The 21,819-nt window shown below is 37.7% G+C and overlaps 1 protein-coding gene across 1 annotated transcript; it reads right to left on the bottom strand.

Moving 5' to 3' along the window:
• Positions 1-167: 167 nt before the first annotated feature.
• Positions 168-21,141, bottom strand: LOC144444223 (hydroxylysine kinase-like). Its single transcript, XM_078133638.1, has 4 exons — positions 20,748-21,141; positions 1,518-1,651; positions 1,002-1,176; positions 168-589 (listed from the first exon to the last, which is right to left on the bottom strand). Exons 1-4 carry the CDS (start codon positions 21,139-21,141, stop codon positions 168-170), a joined length of 1,125 nt encoding a protein of 374 aa, XP_077989764.1.
• Positions 21,142-21,819: the final 678 nt, after the last annotated feature.

Genomic DNA, 21,819 nt, shown 5'->3' with positions numbered 1-21,819 from the left:
TAACAGTCTTAACTGAATACAAAAACTTTCACTAGTTTCGCACCTTAGCTAGTTTATTTTAAAGAAGTTTCATTTTCAAAAAAGTAGTGACTGAGTACAATAACAGTTTTTAAAAAGTTATAATTTAGTTCAATAACGGCTTGAAAATCCGTCTTGTCATAATACATTTACTTTGCTTTGCTATCCATTAATATTAATATTTTCCATGCCAATCCAAGAAAACCTTTGATATATTCATTATCTGGTTGTTTCTTGAGTTCATTGATACATACTATTATACCCTGCACGGCCCGGCCTACAATGCACACATCCAGCAGTGTCTTCTCACAATCATTAAGGATAAACTTGGATTCATAACCAGCTTGAAACTGTTCACCAACTGATACACGATCCTTGCTAGGACATGCCATCATAAAATGACACATTGCTATGGCAACTTCAAATACATAGCAGGAGTATACTGTATCCCCAAAATCAATGACACCAGATATACCATATTTCTCTGAAGAACTGCAGTTTGCAGGAGAGGTGATGTTAGCTATAGATTCAACTATTACATTATTTGGATTAAAATCTCCGTGTATAACACCTGACAGGAAAATAGAATGCAGAAAATAAGAATTGGATATTAATGTTTGAGTGACCATATGAATGGCAAATGAGCATTTATTTTGGATTCCAAAAACAATGTGGAACAGCGTGGGCCATGTCCATATTGGTATAACTCAATAGATTGCAAGAACAGGTGAGTAGAAAGTTTGTTACTTTATGTACAACAACAAAATACCTTTCACATTGAAGGACTATGGAATATTTGGTATAAAGAAATACCCGATAAGACTTCCGTGTTACATGAATATTGCTCTTGGGAAAATAGAACGTGACTAGTACCCTATATGTAAATTAAGGTCACTGGGGTCAATAGTCCATACCACGTGATACGATCTAAGCCAATCACTGAAGGCTATATGAAAATGGTGTGTTATAAGATATGTTATTACCTCTTTGAAGGTTTTTGTAATTTGGAATCACTTTGTCTTCAAATGACTTGATGACTGATGCTGCTAACTGTCTTTGGTTTTCATCTTCAACTAGGTGTAGGTAATGTTTGAAGTTTGGTAACATTTCAAGTCCAAAGATCGATCGTTTATGTTCAAATCCTTGGTGGCAGAAATCCTATCAGACAAAACAATTAAAGGTACAATAAAACAATGCGTGAATGTATAGGGTTGAACAGAAAGTGTTTATAAGATGGCTAAGAAAAATGAACATCATAGAAATTATCAAACTGGAGAAATCCATGTAACACCTTGGTCTAACTGACACAGTTACTCATTGTTAAGTTACAGATTGAGGTTCTTTTTTTAAATTAATACAAACGGAAATGTTTACATAAATTAAAGATTGATATATATTAGCTTCCAAGTTTGTCTCAACATGCACTCTAACAGTGACAGTAAAAACAACACAAACACAAACATTCCTTCACTGCTCTGCTATGTAACTCTTGTATTTACCTTTAGTGCATTGTCCATATTTCCAAGGAAAACACCTCCACTGTAGGCAAAGGATGGAGATATTGCATCATCTAATGTCCTTACTGGTAAACCTTCTATGTAGGTCTGCATATATATTGCATGGTGCTGTGTTTCTAGGAATAAGTAATAACAAGTAAAGTTAAAGTGGTCAATATCATTCATTTTCTTTCATATTCATAACATTATCTTTATGCATTTATGACAACACTATCTTAAAACATGTACATCTATCTATCTATCTATCTATCTATCTATCTATCTATCTATCTATCTATCTATCTATCTGCATGTGTGTGCGTGCATGCGTACATGTGTCTTTATTTGTGTTAGATATTTTGCAACAAAAACAGGTTGTTAAATAATTTCATGGGGCATGATGTGTTTTATATAAAGACGGAGTTGAAGCTGTCTATGTGTCTGTCTGTGTGTGTGTCAAACGTGTCATGTCCCATCATTGAAACGCCATAACACCAACCAGTTTCTTCTCAAACCATCTCTTCTACGAGGTACCGTGCCGACTTGGATTGTGTTGAGTAGAACTCACAACGAAACATACGTATCTGGTTCAACGAACGCCAAGCTAACCACTTGGTTGATTTTATTACATGACCAATCTCCGTCTCCGTTCTTCATCAGATGGGCTAAAAATCCAACTTAAATACATTTCAAAGTTTACACAAATCTCTATTCTTAGAGTATGACGTATTCTTAAATCTTATGAAAGACATCATCTGAGATCTAATATCCAATCACCGTCTCTAGATTAGTAATACAAGTTCATATCTCAAAGACCATAAAATAGTTGTGTAATATTATAACTATATACTTCTACAAAACAATGAAGTCACATAATGAAGTTCTAAAATTAACACATTATGTCATATTAAAACTTGTTGACAGTTCAATCGTATCTGGTACAAACAATTCCGAAATACCCAATGTTGAGGTGTCGAAGACCTATGTTGTTACGCAACGGAATGTCACTGTATGTGCGAAGTTTAAATGCTTTTTGAATTCAATTTAGAGTTCATAATGAAAATTTACCAAAATATTCTTAATGGATATAATTTAGATCTGTGACTCGTAACACAGTTCAGGTTTTGTTGTTTTTCTTTCTGCATAATTATACAATTGTCTGTTCCTGAAACACTTGGGTTTTTTCTATCCCTTATCATGTGTTACAGGTACATGTGATTCAATATGCTTGACTCGGCATGACCTTGACCGGAGACTTCACCCACGCTTTGGCCCCCTGGCCGTGGACTATTTGTACATTAAAGCAACATGCCAGAGTGTTTACGAAAGTTTAGGAAGCAATTAACGCAACGGGTTGGAATGTAGTAAAACGTGTATAGATTTCCAAACCTAAACACGATATTTTTGGTGAATGTGAATCTCCGATAATATAACCAGGGATGTCAGGTAGACTTGGTCTACTTTGACCACTCTAAATTCATTTACTTTGAATTGGAGATGACGGAAGTGACAAATTCAACCTACAATATACATCAGAATTGTATTATAAAATTATAGCAGAACTTGGTACGAATGTGCCTAATTCAAGAACTCAACTTTAGCCTAAATCTCCGGCCCCTGTCCAAGTTTTACACTTTGTATCCTTGCATTGTTTGCATTAAGTAGCACTAGTAGAAAAAATAGTACAGTTTACGACACTTTCCGTACTATAGTTCAGATTGAGTTCAATTCTGTACTTTTATGCTGATGAGGTGGACGTTTCTGTACTTTCCCATTAGCGCCTGTCTAATCGGATTATACTCGATCTGAAAAATAGTTCAGATTGCGAGTCGGAAGTGATTTGAATACATTTGCATTTAGTTCAGAATATATTCATGAGTTCACCCCCATAACCGGGCAGTAAACAAATGAATATTCAAATCTATCTCGCCTGCATGTGATTCAAGGCGTGTACACTAATTGTTTGACCCACAGAAAACTAACAGTAACACTATTTAGTTAGTTAGTTGTCTGTGTTTGACCACATGAAGGCGGAGGGGGAGGGTGCAAAAGAAAAGGGTTACACACATGTACAGTGTATGATATGATGAGAGCTACATTTAATGTACATGTACATACGAACTGACATGTATACGTACATGTACAACTACGCTAGCATGTAAACGTTAGCAAAAACTCTTACTACTACCTCAGACCACTAAAATACTAGAGTGGTCTGAGCTACTACTACTTGCAAAAAGTATTTACAAGCATTTCCATGTAGGTCAATGAAATATCACCTATGTGGGTTATACTTCAATAGTCGGTCAAACAGCGTAAAGGTCTACATTCTACAATGACAGACATGATTGTTGTTCAACTCGGTGCGATCTAAGATGAATTCACGGTGTATATTTGGTTACGTCGCCTTTGAATTGATGATGACGACTCGTCCGACCTAGACTGTTCTGGTCCAGTTTCAAGTGAAAGTCAGAATTATCACGGTGCCATTGATTATACTAACTGTGATGAAACTCGCCCACTCTAGTCTCTATGACTTCATTAGCCCCAAAATGCAAGAACTTAATAATGGTATTGTAAATCGAAGTTCATGCATGCTCTGACTGTCGCCTGTTTTTTGTTTTCTTACATTTTATACAATTTTGAATTGTTAGCTTTGTATTTCCTGCATTAATGTTGAAAACTGGTCTTTTTACTGTGCGTCTTCAATGCGCAGGTAAAATAGTGTGTTAATCTAGCATCGTGAGTACGCGCTCGCTTATGGTTTCGCATACCTTGGACTGCCTGTCATTCAGTATTGTTTTAGCCTATTTATTTCTAAAGAAAAATGGTCTGTAAAGGGACTGCTTTAGTTGTCACAGTGCCTTTGTGGATTTATAAATCGATTTATGACAAGTGAGTCTACCTATTTTTTTTCCGACCCACTCAGTCAAGGAGTGCGATACACCAATCACCGTGTATTTAGCTTTGTATACAGTGTATGGATAATAGCAAGTTTCGGGACCGAAAAATCATAAATTGTTTGTTAGACTTATTTTTTATTCAATGTAATCTGGGTTGATTGGGAATTTTCAGATATCAGGATTTAAACCTCGGATTTCAACTCAGAAAGGCTATATTTTTTGCCTCAGTCTGAATTATATTAGTAGAACTCTCACCAACGTTCCCAATGTGAAGTGATCTGAAAGTTGGTGAGAGGTCCTCACGTTGGATTGCAGCACTGCATGTTCTTGCCGAGAAGATAAAGAGGTGTAGTAATTATGGTTTAAAACTGACTTTTACAAACGCCAGTCGTGTAGGGTCTATGATTTTTTATGTTGTGGATGAATGCGGCACTTTGATCTGAACCTCAGACCAATAGGAACAGACTAGAATCGCTTTTTGTTTTAGGTGTAAATGGGGCTCTAAACCCATCTTCTCTGTCGTGCATGGTTACCCTTCAAACCTGCTTCAAGCCGAACGTTGTGCAAAACGATACTTCGTGTCTTTACGGTTTTTTTTTGCAATTGTGTTTTAGTGGCCTGAGTCTGAACAAGTGTTCATACAGTACAGCAAAGTCCCACCAACAAAATCCATAGCAATAGATGCAGGAAAACCTCAGTATGGGCGACGGTGAAATCATGGTGTTAATTCTAAAACTTTTGAAAGCAAGAACATATGTTTGTGCAACTTTTGTATTAAAAGCATACCATTCCAATTCAAGGACAACGATTTTGTTCAGAAATGGTGGTAGGACTATAATCCTTCCTACCTCCTTCCTTCCTACCTCCATAGTTCAAAACCGCTGATCGTAACTGCATGGTACAGCGCATCTACATTTATTTCTGAGTTCCGGAGGGCATTATTTGATAAGTACCCCATTCGTCCCTGTATTAGATCTTGTATAGTCATAACATTACAAAGATATGTGATTGTTGTGATCATTTCATTTGCTCATTATGTATTCAAGTGTAGTCAAATTTTCTTAGGTGTATGAGCAACTTTACTTCACCAATAAATTCTACTTTCTCACGAGTATTGTAAAATAACATGGCTATAATATGATACTACACAGCACGTTTTAGACGTATTTGCATATCAATGTCATCTTCAAATTTTCTTGAAGAATTCTTCATCCAGATACTCTAACATACCTGCACACCAAATGTCAGCCCATTCAATCGATTAGTTTTGCGGCTGTCATTCATTTTTACTTTGAATTCTTTTATTTACAAAACAAATGACAGTTTTTGACCCCAAAAATGACCAAAAACAGAAAATTGAAAATATCTTGCTGTCATAAACAAATATGAATAGACTTCTCGATAAAATTCCATTTACTCATTGGGAACATCGAACGTACAATGTCAAAAAGTCGCACTGGCGCAAAGTATCATGGGAAAACTTTCTTTGGCACACCTCACTTAGGAAATATAGCCGCAACAAAAAAGTTAATACTGGGATCATGTCTTTTTAAATTTAGCCTTTACCTTATAGAATAGAAGTATCAAAAGTGTATGCACTAACAAGTATCTGTGGTTTGTGCAAACATGCCAAATCGCTGATGATTGTTAAACAACAAAACTTTGCATACCATTGTCATTAATAATTCTACGTTTTACTTCTGAATCAGTTCTAAACACTTACGATTGAAATGATCGTCAACGATACGCTGATTTGTAGTTGAGGGTAATTAAAAATATTTTACAATGACGATTTCGACCATTAGCCGATGGAGGTGACCCCAACCAAACCTGTCACAAGATGTAAACTTGCACACTTTTTGTGTGTCAATATGTCTGTTCTGGTCAGTCTGTTTTGGGAATTTATGGTACACTCACTGTCGCAGTTTTCAGCCAGGGTCACGTTATTCGACGATTACTATTTGGATAAACACTGCAAAAAAGTAACACCCGTCATTGTTGCTTAGACATTTTCCTAGGGTCTTTTTCAACATGATTTATAGTAAGAAGTAACTTTGTTGATGGTGTAGTCACTGAATTTATAACCCTACATCGATGACTTAGTAATTGAACACGCAAATGAATTATCATGAACACTGATCTACAACCGATCCGACCCTGGGATTCGATCACAATTCATGGCGTCGCTTGCCAGTCTATGTCTATGTCTTGGTCACGCAAACGTGAACACTCTGATATCTGAAACACTTCTTTGCTCCAGATACGCACCTTTTTTTCATGGAAAATGTCATATAGTTTGAAGTAAGCTGGGAGAAAATATTAATGAGATATTTGTAGATTTAAATAAGAGTGAAATGATAGTCAAGTGATTTTGAACCATCTCCGTGTATTTTGCTTTAGCGAAAACACTGACAACTACTAGTATGTGATCGCCCGGTCGTCAAATTGCAAAGAACAATGAAGAACAGCTGAACACCTTCCTGTGGTCATCTGTTCCTTTCCGTACCGACTCTCAATTGTTTTGCTGCGTTTACTTGTATATCTTTAATAACAATAGTTTTTTAACTAACACCAATGTTCTTCCACTTTCTTTGCTTTCAAAATCAGTCACTTACTGTTGTAGCCAGTCAAAGACAGCCATCCTCAACTGGAAACACACCATGACAACAAAGATATACCAGAAAGTCATGACGTTTTGAATCATATCATTCGGCCCCCAACCCTGTTTTTGACAATTAAAAAATGCTCTACTACCCATCACAGCCAGTATCAATCAGACTTTTTCCATATATTATATTCCACCCTAACTTAACCCATATGACCGCCCCATTTATAACTCGTATGTCCGGACATGAACATGATTGGCTTTTCGCTGACCAAGGGGTATGAGACCATATGTGGAAGTGGGGGATAAGCTTATCAAATATGACCGTAGTTCCATGTAAATTAAAACTTATAGTTATGCTTATAGTCGTTACGTTTTCAGTTTATTGTGGTACCCGCTTGATGCTTTCTCTGAAGATGCCGACGGGATCAGTCTAAAATTCAGTTCTGGTGTATAAACTACAATGTATCACACATATCATGACTCTCACTATCCAATCCATCGGCTATACACTGGAGAACACAAGGACTATACTGACTGTTTTCTATCCAGTACGAAATAAATTGAGAATACGTGGAACTTATATGTACATGAACAGTAGCTCCGACAACTCTGACAAGTCTCTATATACCCCACCAGGCCTCTTTGCTGGAGTTCGCGGAGCGTGTGTTGTCAGTGCTAATCTCGTCTAGTTCCTATCACCGTGTTCCTAAACAGTATCGTTACCATTTACACCTCCACTCACTAAACTTGGTTTAGTCATAGAAAATAGAGAGGACCCTCTCTATTGTCTATGGTTTAGTTAGATACCAATTGGCATCTGGACTAGAGCTAATCACGAGTCCATCACAACGTGCATGCATCATTTTCTGATGTCCGCATTTGATTTGGACATTGAAGTAAATGATTTTACATTTCTGAGTCTCATTCGGTATTTTTCCACTGTTCTATATGTGGTAGCTACTACTTTTGGCACAATAAAAAAAAAGATGTTACGAAGACGAAAAAAAATATAATCGAGATGCACGATAAACATTTTTGGAAAAAAAGTCACATAAATGACTGCAGTATCCATATTTTTAATTGGCATGATTGAAGACTTTAAAAAATGAATGATGATAAAAGTGAGATTTTGCCTCAGTGATGGTTTTTCTATACAAGCGATAACATCACGATACCGGGTACTTCACAAACATTATCTCACTGACTTCAAAACCATAGTGACTAAATCGTTTCGTACAATTAGACGGCATGATGTTTTTTACGTCTCGCACAAGCATATACAATGGTACACTTTACCAAATTGTAATAGACCATGTAAATATTACATTGACCGATGCAGATCTTGCTCGCGCAGGTTGGGTAGATTTATATGCTACGTTATGCCTTAGGCCTAAAAAATAACTGTTTGGTTTCTGTTACCCGACCCACCTAGTTTTTCACTGCCGACCCTTAACTTTTTTTTTACGTGTTCTTGAAAAACTAACAAAATCGCAACAATTGTGAAGTCTCACGAGACATAGTGGATGCAGAAACTGACATCAACTTAAAAAGACAATATAAAACTGTTCCTCCAATCTGTAATGGTTGTACATCTAATGGAAAGAAGCCAATAACACAGAGATCATTTGGAAAAAATGGAAAACCAGAATTAGACACTCGCACATGAATAAAAATAAATCTACCTACCCCACCTATTTATTTATTTTGCCTAATCGGAACAACACAATTTTTTTAATAGGCCTATTTCCTAACTCAAGCTTAAATTATTGGACCCTTGTGAACCAAAAATGTGCGAAAATACAACGCCAAAATAGTAACGCTTTGCACGGTTTTCACACTGAGCAATACGATTAGATCATAGACAGTGAAGTTCTCCAGTGTCTCTGGTTAGACCGACAACAATGAAACCGTTAGCGGGATCTCAGAGTCATACTCATTCACATACAATTTTTTATGGCTGTTCACGTTGGTTAGCAACATCTCTGTCTTTGAGTTTGAATGAAATCGCTGCCATTCCCTACAGGAAACTGTTCTATGGAATTACATGCCAGGAGCGCTTTCAATATCATAGAATGTTTTGTTGATCTTTTTTTTTCTTTTTTTCTTTTTTTTTCTTCTTTTTTTTTGGGGGGGGGGGGTCGACAACTTTTACCAAGACAACCATTATATTAATCATTATAGTAACTACCTAGCATGGCTAATAGCCATACTGAGGTAGAACTGTAGATTGCTAAAATGTTATGGGTTGCTGGTTGTACACAACCTCAGCATATGCCACTTGACTTTCAGGCATTAATAGGTGGCAGAAATAGTCCGCACCAGGGCCGCTCTGTAGTCCGCATAAAAGGGTGACTAAGCCCAGACAATATTGTCCAGACCAGATTTGGAGGTGTGAACGCATTTAAAGCTGACTCGGTTCTAAATCTTGGTGCATATTCATGAGGTCGACACCTAGAAAATGAACCATGTGTACATTTCTTTTGTCTTTTGTTAGTTAATTTATGCGGGTAAACTGTGTCTTCACTAACATTTTCCACTAAAAGTTTCAAAATTGTCTTGTTTTTTGAAGGACTACTATAATAATATTTCACCGCCCTTGCTTTATTGTCATATCAGGAAAGTCAAGAACTTGACAAAAGCTATTCAAAACAAAGTAATCAAAGTTGCAAAACCAAAATGGTGCCGTGGAGAGTTGTGTCTGGTCATGTTCTGATCATGGAAGTATAACCCACGGTCTGATCTAGTAGCAGTATATCAACGACGAATCTACATTACAAACAAACAAACAAACAAACAAACAAACAACACACACACACACACACACACACACACACGGTGATATTAAAAAGCACGCAACACAAAGGTTGGTTCACATCCCTCGCATCAGTACCGGTACCCATTCTACTGAGTTATAAATATAAATCACATTCTCAGCTACAACATTGAACTTGTATGATACAAAAATCTTCAGAATGTGCGGGCCATATTTTCACTACCGGCATTGGCAGTCACCATCACTGCCTTTAAAAAAAAATAATACAGATAAATGGAAGCAAAAACAATCCTCTTGACGGTAGTTTAGTAGTCAGTTATGAATTATGTAACGTTAAATAACGCTATTCAAATATTTCCCTCTATGCCTCCCATATACCGATAGTAAATCTTCAAACATCCATACAGACATGCGGACTTTGCTCCCTACTAGATACATCCATGTTTTACGTTACTTTCGTATTGCAAATTTAGCTGATGATGTCATGTCAAAGCCACGTGGTCTAAAAACCTGAATCTCCGTACATACATTTCGATATGAAATTATTTATCCGTGATGTTTAGAATTTTGGTCGGTCAATATAGTTTCAATGACCAAGTGTGACCCCCACTGATGTCTAAAGTACTAATATCAGTACCTGACCGGCCATGGCCATGGCCTTGTTTTTGTTTTTGATTTTCTTCAATATTCAAATCTACGTAATGTCTGGTTTGTTAGGCCATAAATTCCAAGCATATTTACCATGATATCACAAATATAGACCAGTTACAGAAAGTAATAAGTGTCAGCAAAATACTGTAATATCGACACTGTTTCACGGATTTTAGGGACGCTGGTGCTTGGATTATTTTACGGTTGACATTACCTAGCCAGTAATATAAGGAGTAGTACATGGGTATTTTATCCCTGGACTCTCTGTCTGTTTATATCGAAATGGAATAAGCTGAAACAGTTCTTCTTTGAGCAGGAAATATGTTGTGATTATGGATATTATATATATACATGTATATAATTGCCAACACATCGGCAACGAGAGTAATGACATTGACTATACGTAATATGTAAAGATGTAGTGTAAAATTGGAATACGGTCGTCAGGAACTAGATTAGGGTAGGGGGAGGCTCAGGAGAAAAATTGTTGTCACGGGAAAAAAACGAATTGGGACGTGCGTGAAAATTCGGATTGTCTGAAAGGGGCCCGGAGTCACGTACAAATATTTTGCTCATGAGTTGAACCAAATTTAACTCCAGGAGCAGACGTTTAACAAGCGTATTTTTAAAAGGGTGACTGGCAGAGAATGTGTGTCTCTTGAAGGGTAGACAATATACTCGCGATAGACTATGGGTTTCAGGCCACTGTGTCAGACGTGGTCTTGGAGGAGTCAGTACAATTCCTCCAAGAGTGGTAAGAGGCCAAGCCTGAAATAGACGGGTTTGCAAGTAGAAGTTTACATGCCTTGTCTGTGGTTTACATTGTGCACGCAAAACATCCCACAAAACCGGCCATAACTAAAGCGGCATATCAGTAAATATGAAAAACGTGATCTTGGTAATTTGGATACCAGTTCTGAAAATATTCTCCGGGAAAATAGGTTAAAATGAACATCAAGATAGCTGCCTATTTCCCATTGTTTATAAATCGTCAAGAGGTTAAGCTATCCACTCAGATGAACCACTCTTTGTCACTTTATAATCTGGCATTATACATGGGATAATTTCCAAAATGTACATGTTTTATCGTTTCATTTTGGACTTTATAGAAGTTGATGACTAAAATTACCTTACCCTCGATGAAAGTTATGAATGCGACTAGGTTTTACCATAGACAGGGTGGAGGGTCTATGGTTTTACCTACTAGAATTAGTTGCGACAAGATTGTAAATGCACATGGGCGAGTTTTGCCAGATTGCTTTATTTCAAGTGATTTGAAAATTGTGAATGGCGGACTTGGCCGTGGTCCATCGAATTGTCGATTACTACCGTGGTGGCACTAGTCGTTCCTCACTGGAACGGCAAGTGCCACCTTATGGCGATATTTATTGTCTTTGAACCTTTCTCAACAAATAAATCACACATAACTCCCCAAACGCTTCCATTCTAGAAATCCGGTGCCGACCCTAAACCTTTTTAATAAAGAAGAAAAATCAGTAAAATCGAGAAAATTGTGAGTGAAGTCTTGCCAGAAATGGTCATCAACTTAAAAAAGACAATAAAAAAACGCGGTTCTTCCAATCTGGAATGCAGAGCAGATGTCTTTGAAATAGAATTATTTAGTTTGGTTTAAAATTTAGTTGAAGTGGGCACAAAACTTGATTTGGTTCTGACTGTTCTGAATTTAGGGACACGAAATCGTCTCCCTGATGGCAGGAGTTCAAAGTGTTGGGACATAATGTGGCCTTTGTCATTTACCATTTTCCCAGCTTTGTTTTGTACACGAGATGTAAACATTTCATTCAAATTAGTCTACTTTTCACTCAATACTTTACTAAACACATTTACAATTTTGTTCAAGACACTCTTGTAGCTAGTCCCTAGACTACCAAACCAGCACAAAAAAGAAAATGTTAAACCGACTCAAAACTCCGATAGAATGTCTGTAATACCTTGGCATTTACAAAATTTTAGGCCCCTCAATTGTTGTAGACAGTAAACTCTAGATTGACATTTCTTGTTAATGAAATCTGTGTTGGCCTTAACATTTGATTTATTATCCAAGACTGTTCCTATATATATATATATATATATATATATATATATATATATATATATATATATATATATATATATATATATATATATATATATATATATATATATATATATATATATAGTCACCTGTTCAACTTTAACATTGTCAATAAAAAGGTCGGGCACTACTTTAGGGTTCTTCCTAAAGTCGACCTTTCGTCCAAGTAGTTTTCTTTACACCAAGTAACAAACCTATCAACTTCATCGAAATAAGTACGGTCAGAATTTGACAGGTCAACTAATGCAGAGTTATCAGAATATTTGATAAGTGGATTTGTATCGGTACCTGATGAGCAGTCATTTGTGTAAAGTGTAAATAGTTTGTGTGAGAGTATCGTGCTCTGTGAGGCACCCCTAAATGTTGAATGGAAGGCTGAACTTAATTTTTGGTAGCGAACAAACTGGGAAAGGTTGACAAGAAAATCCATTATCCAGAGGATGAGTTTGGGGTTAACGTTTAAATAACTAAGTTTATGAGCCATCATGTTTGGTTGACTTCTGTTAACGACTGATGAAAAATCAATAACCAATAGTCTTACAAATGAACTTGGTTTTTCAAGATGTGTATACGCATCGTGAAGTAATGTGAGAGTTGCATTATCAGTACCTCTATTACTTTAATATGTAAATTGGTATGGGTCAAGGTGTGAATGTTTTTGTGGGTTTTGACAAAGTAAAATACGCTCGAAGCATTTCATCACAATGGAAGTCAGTGCTACAGGACGATGCCTTGGAAGTTTTTAGGGACCGGACAGATGGTAGATGTTTTCCAAATGGTTGATATCGTATGATCATTGTACGACCAATTGAACAATCTACTGGAAACACTAGCTAACTGCGATGCATAGACATTCAGTAACCTACCACATATGTTATCAGGACCCATAGCTTTCCTTATATTTAGTTTCTTAAAAATAGACAACTCGTTTATCACTGATTTCAAATTAACTCTTCTTTTCTTCTTATTTACTCTCAAGATCTAACCCGATGTTATCTATTTCCTTTCCAAAATCGTGAATATCAAAGCGACAGTACATTACAACTTCGCCTCGCCACCACCCTGTGTTGCTTGGCAAGGTGGTAAATAAAACAAGTTTGCCTTTGGGATTATATTAACTGGGATTGTCGACACTGAATAATCCGGTCAATCATGGCACTGCGCTCATTGTATGTCACGGCGTACAAGTATAAACGACGTTCATACTTCCATGACCATAGTTTCTGCGACCTGTCATTTGTTTGACCATAGACACTCCACCTTTGTGGAGGGTCCATGGTTTGATGGGATGCGTTAATTCTGGCAAACTTGTTTGGCAAATCGATCTGACGCAATATAGCTTGTGACCGTGGCATGCATAGCTTGGGTCAAAATCTATAACACCATTAAAGTATAAATAATGTTTAAACTTCCACGATAACACATACCTTTGAGAAATTATACTGACAGTATAATTACTCCAAGCACAGACTATTCTCGTGTCAAACCCCGACACGAACTTGTTTTTCCTTGAAGAGTATATCTCGTGAGACCTATGGAAATTATCAAAATCTATATTGTAGTTGAAAAGAGCAAGAATGAAAAGAGGGGAAATTTAAGGGACATCATTTCTATATACACGTGTATTGTGCAAAGAACCCGATATCTTTGACCGCGTTGCCGTCAACCGAGCAATGGTAATATATATATATATATATATATATATATATATATATATATATATATATATATATATATATATATATATATATATATATATATATATATATATATATATATATATAAGAGGTAAGTCATAAACTGAAGGAAAAGTGCTCAATACTGAGAAGTAGAGCTGTATTTACACAAAGTACACAAGTTATGGTACGGAGGCCGATACGATCTTCAGACGACTAAATAACGGAAATTCAAGTGATAGAATTCGATGCGCGTTGTTGAGTGACATGGTGGAATGATAAAATGTATTTGTTTTCGTGGACGATTTAGTGGACGATCTAGTGGAATTAATCTCTAAAAAAAAACATGAATCATGGTCTGAGTACTTCACAAATGTATTCAATGCTCAAGTCCAAAGTGATGAAAGTTTCTCGATTTCCATGATCTTATCAGATCCACCTTGATAGACATAAATTCAGGCATTAATGGTGAGATTAATATCCGACTGTAGTCTTTTGGACAAGGTAATTACTTTGATAGTCTAGTTCCTATACTGTATCATTACCATTTATACCTCCACTCAAAGTATAGTCAGAGTCGTTACTCTAGAAGTCTTGAAATGCATGAGATGCGATTTAAAATTCATTTACAGCCACCCACACAGTCATTAACATCATGTCTTTGTTAATAAATCACAAAACTCTAACCAATAACACAGTCCCTCATAAAGTTAGTGTTTATTGGGACAGTAATGTTCAAATGTGGTATATTTGTCAGCCCATGATGCTACTTATATACTGTTTACATCACCAAAACATTTAGGTTTCACTGATTGGGTGAACAACTTTTTGTGCTATTTGAGGGGCTTTTGGCTAGACGTGGTTTAGTTAGAAACCATATTGGCATCCAGACTATTACTTTGAAGGAGATCATTGAAGAACAATAAAAATAAAACTCAAGGTGTGGATATGGGATCAGTGTGGCATTCTACATAGACATTCTCCAACAATTCTTGTAGACATGTTATGTAACCATTTTTTCTTCACGAAAGGCATGTTCCCACAGGAATCAATGGGGTAGGGGTTTCTAACATTGTCTTTTGAAAGTAAATTACATGTATGTCAAAACTAAAATTATTGTATTTACTAAGAGATGAAATTCTTAAGAAAATTGAAAAGTGGTTATTGGTGGTCATAAACTCGACGTTGTTCGCTTTTTATGAATATCTAGGCGTGATTATGTCAAGCAGTGGTCTATGGTATTTAGCGCTTGCAGCTCAAGCGAGTAAAGCAATGATTGCGGTCATGAGTCAACTTGCAAAACTTGGGGACCTCCTAGTCAAAACTAAATTTAAAAGTTTTTGACTGTAAACTATTACCGATATTAAATTATACAGTGGAGATTTTGGGTTTTAATAGGTCTACTGAAACTGAACGTGTTCAAAGTAAATTTCAGTGTTATATTTTGAGTCGTATATAAACATATATGTAGTCTTTGAGTATGGGAGCTACAAAAATGCTTGACAAGTGTTCATTACGGGAAGTAGGCTGAAATGTTTTGAGATTGCTGAACGAGAGCTGCAAAACTTTAACCTCAGACCACTTCTCCTCAGCCCTGGTTCAAGTTCTTAGGTCATAGTGGTGTAAACTACATCTCAGACCACAATGTAGTGACCTGAGACTACATGTACATGTAGGCCCTACCTACTGGTATATTATGTAACTGCACTTGACGCCAGTGTGATTTCTAACTAAACTGTGTTATTGAAAGAACCGATGTGACGTCATCTGTTTTCTTTGTACCTGACACAATCCTAGCTGCTGTATTTTGGGCATGTTCAAGAGGGACAATGTTTTTAGCTGGCAGCCCATACAGAAGGGCCATTCAGTAGTCAGGTATCGATGATATAAGTGCATGACCAAGGTTCTGACAAACTCCGTTTGTAAGATACTGGCGTATGCGACCATAGACAGTGGAGGGGCCCCCTCCACTGTCAATGATGCGACCTATTGTTCGGGGGTGAAAAAGAACTGATCTACATGTCAACGAGATGTGCTTCTTGAGGTTATAACGGTCATCAATTGTTACACAAATGGTACATGCTGAATCCACTAACTGCACAGAAGACGATCCCATGTTGATGTGGTTCATGAGACGAGGAAGCCTGTTGAACTGAGACGTGATAAGGAGGACCTCGGTTTTGCCATCATTAAACTAGCTTATTTTGGGTCGTTTAATATCATGTGCAACAGTTTCCATCTTAGTTACTGTAGTTGACGTATGTGATTGGGGAAATATATTGGTAAATCTGGTTGTCGTCTGCATGTTGTTGCATATTGAGATTTTGATGTCGGATTAGCTTTCCAAGTGGTGATGTGTATAGACAGCATACGCGTGTAAGAGTGGACCAAGCACAGGGTTTTGTGACACTCCACACTGCAAATGTTTGGTTTCTGATATGCCTTGTACAGAAATGGACTGTTGTATATCTTTGAGGTATAAAGACTCTAGTCGAATGCCTGTAATACCGAGCTCGGAATAAACTTGAAATTATGCTGGAGTCAGAATTTACGGGGGGGGGCATGAACAAAATTGAGGTTCAAAGGGAGGGGGGCATGACAATTGTGATGGTCTGAAAGGGCCCCCGAATATTCTGCTCATGATTTGAACCAAAATTAAACCTCAGGAGCAGTTGTTTACCAAGTAAATTTACATTTGTATAAGTGTATGCCTCTCTCTCTCTCTCTCTCTCTCTCTCTCTCTCTCTCTCTCTCTCTCTCTCTCTCTCTCTCTCTCTCTCTCTCTCTCTCTCTCTCTCTCTCTCTCTCTCTCTCTCTCTCTCTCTCTCTCTCTCTCTCGTCGCCGTATGTCTCCTTCTCTCTTGCTCTATCTCTCTGTGTGGAGACTTTGTTGAACATTCAAACCACAGGAGCAATCGTTTACCTTGTACTTTGCAAAATTGTTCACTTCATTTACCTACCACACATTTAATTATTAGGCAGCCAATGGCCAAACGAATGTGTGTGTCTGCCAAAATATCTATGTATTAGTTAAAGCGTAGGTAATACAGTTGTAAAATAATTTAATGAGAGTACAATTTGGGTATTGAAGACAATTTTCAAGTACTTTATGGCTTCCAATAATGTGTATGGTTTGAAATATTATGCCGCTAAATGGCCTCCTACATGTCCTTATTTTTCAAACAATTGCCTACTGTGGGAGGGGGACACACCCTCCCCACTAGTTATCGAAGGGGGGTGCCGTTTCTGTCAAGACATAGGATTCAAAAAGAAAACTCTGCTGGTTAAGTTTTTCCAAGTACAGGTTACAGCCCAATGAGCCCACATCCATTTGTAAAGAAATCTCTATGTCTGATATGTATGGACACTGAAGTTGATTTCCACTGTTAGCTTACAGTGTGTCATATAGTGTACCATACTGTACTTCTCTGACGTGTATGGGGAGGGGGTAATGTATAATTGCATATTAAAATATGTGCAGCCGGGGGGGGGGGTATGGACGTCGCCATCTTTCAAGCGCTAAATTACCTGTTAATCGAGATTTGTTTCAAAACATTAGCATGGTTGATAATATATGTGAAAGGGGTAAACTAAGAATGGTTTCTGGGATCGCCTAAGTCAACACGACATATATTGTGGATGGTCTGAGATATTCGATTACGATTCACATCGTCCGATTTCCAATCGTCCCAATATCCATATTAACATTCTTTATCGTTTCAAAATCACAAAAATGCATATGTCGTGGTGGGGTGAGTACCGACTCTAGTTTGGTCTCCGCTCTCTCTCTCTCTCTCTCTCTCTCTCTCTCTCTCTCTCTCTCTCTCTCTCTCTCTCTCTCTCTCTCTCTCTCTCTCTCTCTCTCTCTCTCTCTCTCTCTCTCTCTCTCTCTCTCTCTCTCTCTCTCTCTCTCTCTCTCTCTCCGTCTCCCCTCTCTCTCTCGTCTCCGTATCGAAACTTATTCAGTCATAAAATCATCAGGTTTCTGACAATTTCCAATACCTGTTACAAGAAAGACTGCAGTACAAGAATATTTGGTTAGCTACATGTATTACATCTGATGCCTTATACGTGACACGCACGATAATTGTCCAGTTTGCATCAGAGGGTGTGCCTCGCCTTCTGTACATGTGCCGTACGTCTGGCTTGTCTGTCAGTGTCACATTTTGCTTCCCCTCTTCAGTTTTCTCAGATGTTTTAAGAATTTAAACATAGTCAGTGTCTGATCGACAAAAATTCTTTCCACTGAAGTTTAGAAAACATTTAGTGCAACTCTACGTAAACGTCATGTTGATGCATCATACATCATCATGAGACGTCACATTGACCTCACACTTCGCTTCGCGCTTCCTTCAACGTCCGGTCGTTATGAAACTAGTTCGAAGGCTTTCGCTAGCGATAGCGTGGCCAGTCTTGTTTTACTGCGTAATCGTCTAATGTTTTCCAAATAATTATGAATTAATTTATCTTTTTGTTTACACTTTGGGTATTTTACTTGCTATTAGAACTCCCGGGCAACTCATATTTAATTTTCCAACCTTAGAATTTGTTCAATGATCGTCAGGTTTGAGTACTTTCCTAAGCCGGTCCCACAACTGTTATACTTATAAGTTATAGCTGGGCGTTGTGACCGGTAACCGGCTATTATCTACATCACTGCCTACTAGGTACGTCAAAAACACACCGTTCGCACATGTGAGCCTGATTTTAGGCAAAATATCGGGCTATTAGAGTGCATACAGGCCCTTTTGTTCGCTTGTATTGTTTGCATTTGGTATTTGGCATTTCGCACGTTGTTTATTTGCACCATTCACAGTGTCTTATCATGCTTTGTGTAACTTGTAAGCCTAATCGACAACTGGGCCAACGGTTTTTACTAGACAAATTTGAAACAAATTTTGCGTCAGTTTGATGGTAAACCTGCTATATTGACTACCAAACTTAGTTAACCCCAGTTATTTTTACTCATGTTGCATCACCATATATTTAGAAAGAGTATATATGAAATATGAGAGCCATGTGAAACTTCTTCAGTGCAAAATGGGATGAAGATATGAGGGCAAAGTCAGTGCTCCTTATAGTCTCGCTGCCAGACTCGAGACTATCGTCCCTAATCTGTTTACCGAGCGGCGCAGCCGCGAGAAGAGCGGGACCAGTCCCCCTCTATTCTCGCGGCTGCGCCGCTCGGTAAACAGATTAGGGACGATAGTCTCGAGTCTGGCAGCGAGACTATGCTCCTTACAGCAGTTTGTTTTTCCCGCATATGCATACATTACCCATAATCCTTTTAAGTATTCTGCAGATATCTGTGCAATGTGCACTCATGACTCATGAAAATCTGGAATGCACTGATCGAAGCCAATTGTACAGTTATACTATAAAAACAGGAGTTATGAGTATAATTGAAATAAAACAAGAGAATAAGAGATGAGGGCCCTCAGAATCGTCACGTAGAGTGATATAACAGTTACATGGATGCCGGGCATGTACCCATAGGTACGGGCCCGGGGGGGGGGGGGGGGGTTCTGCATGCCGAACGTCATTAAGTATTTCCTTTACTTTGGTGCTCATGATCGTAATTTGGATGATGCCCAAGATATTTGAGGCGTGAATACCTGTTGTTCTTCTAAAGGCTTGTTTATTACTGTGAAGATCACACCCTAACACTTAATTGTTCTATAAACGACACATGGACAAGAATACTATTCCCATAGAGGTTAGTCTAGTTAATTCCTGATGGACCGTATTTCGTTCAGCGTTACGTTGTACATAACACGGTCAGTCAGAAACTATAGACGACATGGACGACATGGATGCCATATAATATTCCCAATAGTCACTCAATTTTACTTAGCTAGAAATAATGTCCACAGACTCAAATCTGTCAGCACGTCTCTACTGTGAGTTTGTTGACGCTATTGGCCGGTCAGGTTTGTTAAGAAGCTCCATACACTAGCAATATTTGTGGCCCAATTTTAAACTATTATTGGAAACGATTGTCATGTCATCTAAATCTGTATTACTATGCATCAAACGCGTAGAAATGTGAAACACGTTTAGTGGTGGCGGTATGTAGTGCATAATGAAAAGGCGTACTACGAACATTTATTTCAAAATGAGCCCTGTGATATTACAATCTACGTACGTCCTAACCATGTAGTTCATATCATAAGCCTGCTTATATACATACATATGTATCGAATACACTAGCTACACGTATAGCGTTTATGTACGTATTGATTGCAAGCACGGTAGATTTGAATATTCATTTGTTTACTGCCCGGTTATCGGGGTGAACTCATGAATATATTCTGAACTAAATGCAAATGTATTCAAATCACTTCCGACTCGCAATCTGAACTATTTTTCAGATCGAGTATAATCCGATTAGACAGGCGCTAATGGGAAAGTACAGAAACGTCCACCTCATCAGCATAAAAGTACAGAATTGAACTCAATCTGAACTATAGTACGGAAAGTGTCGTAAACTGTACTATTTTTTCTACTAGTGTAGGTTATCAACCTACCTGTCAGCTGCTGACATGAGATATATTCACCGTCCATTAGTTTTACTGGTTTTGGACACGTAATGCCCTTATCACCTAAATATAGCAAAGTTTGGATAATCCCCTGAATAAAGGGTAGATTAGCCGAATCAGTAGCATTCAGAACTTTCATAACACGGTGAAGGGAATTCTGGTTCTTGGTGGAGGAAATATAAAAATTACGGTCCCAGAAGCTGTCAAATTCCTTGATTTCAACGACGGAGAGACCAGTCAGCTTGTTGAAGAGTTTTTTTGCATCATCAATCGATAATTCCGGTCTCCCATAACTCAAATCCATGTCAGCGTTGACAGTGGTGCCAATGGTTTCTACGTACCTTTGAAACTGTTGTTCTACTTGCTCGACTGTTGCTTCCATTATCGTGATCAGATAGCTTTTGAGTCAAATGATTGTGTAGGCTGCGGTCACCTCATCTACACACACCACTAAGAACAAGATACAATGCATGTATGTATGTCGTTTACAATGTCTCATAACCCGACCGAAATGGCTGACCTCTATGTTCTTGACCCCTTATGCAAGTCTTACAGCATACCTCCGGGCGCAGGACACTCCTCAAGGCCGGAAACCTCCAAGCTCAGGACGCCCCTAGGAACATGTTCGTGAAATGCTTTCGTTTATCCTTGTGTTGTTTGTGTATCGATACCGTTCGCAGTGGTACCGTAAGCGTACGTTTATCGTTTTTCTGTCCATCTGCCTTTTTATCGCTATTTTTTTTTTACCCTTTGTAGGAATTGAAATCACTAGGTTGTCCTTGTAAACTGTATTTTTTGCTTTTTATCTCTTAATTTCCTTATTACATGTCTTTGTATGTTTTCAATAATATAGCATTTCGTACACTTTTTTATTTTGTTGACAGCTAGCTATAGATAAATTCCTAATGGATCATTGACATAACAATAATAAATTACAATTTATTATAATTACATGTAACTTGATGTAAGCTTATAAAAGCACAAAACAAAGCCATAGAAAACGACCTTACGTGCACAACATTGCCACCATTCCGCTATGTGTCATTTCAAACTGAAAATT

Source organism: Glandiceps talaboti, chromosome 13 (genome assembly GCF_964340395.1).
Source record: "Glandiceps talaboti chromosome 13, keGlaTala1.1, whole genome shotgun sequence".
In the NCBI taxonomy this organism is placed as follows: domain Eukaryota; kingdom Metazoa; phylum Hemichordata; class Enteropneusta; family Spengelidae; genus Glandiceps; species Glandiceps talaboti.
Note: the sequence above shows the minus strand (reverse complement) of the source record. Positions and strands in the feature narration are given on the sequence as shown.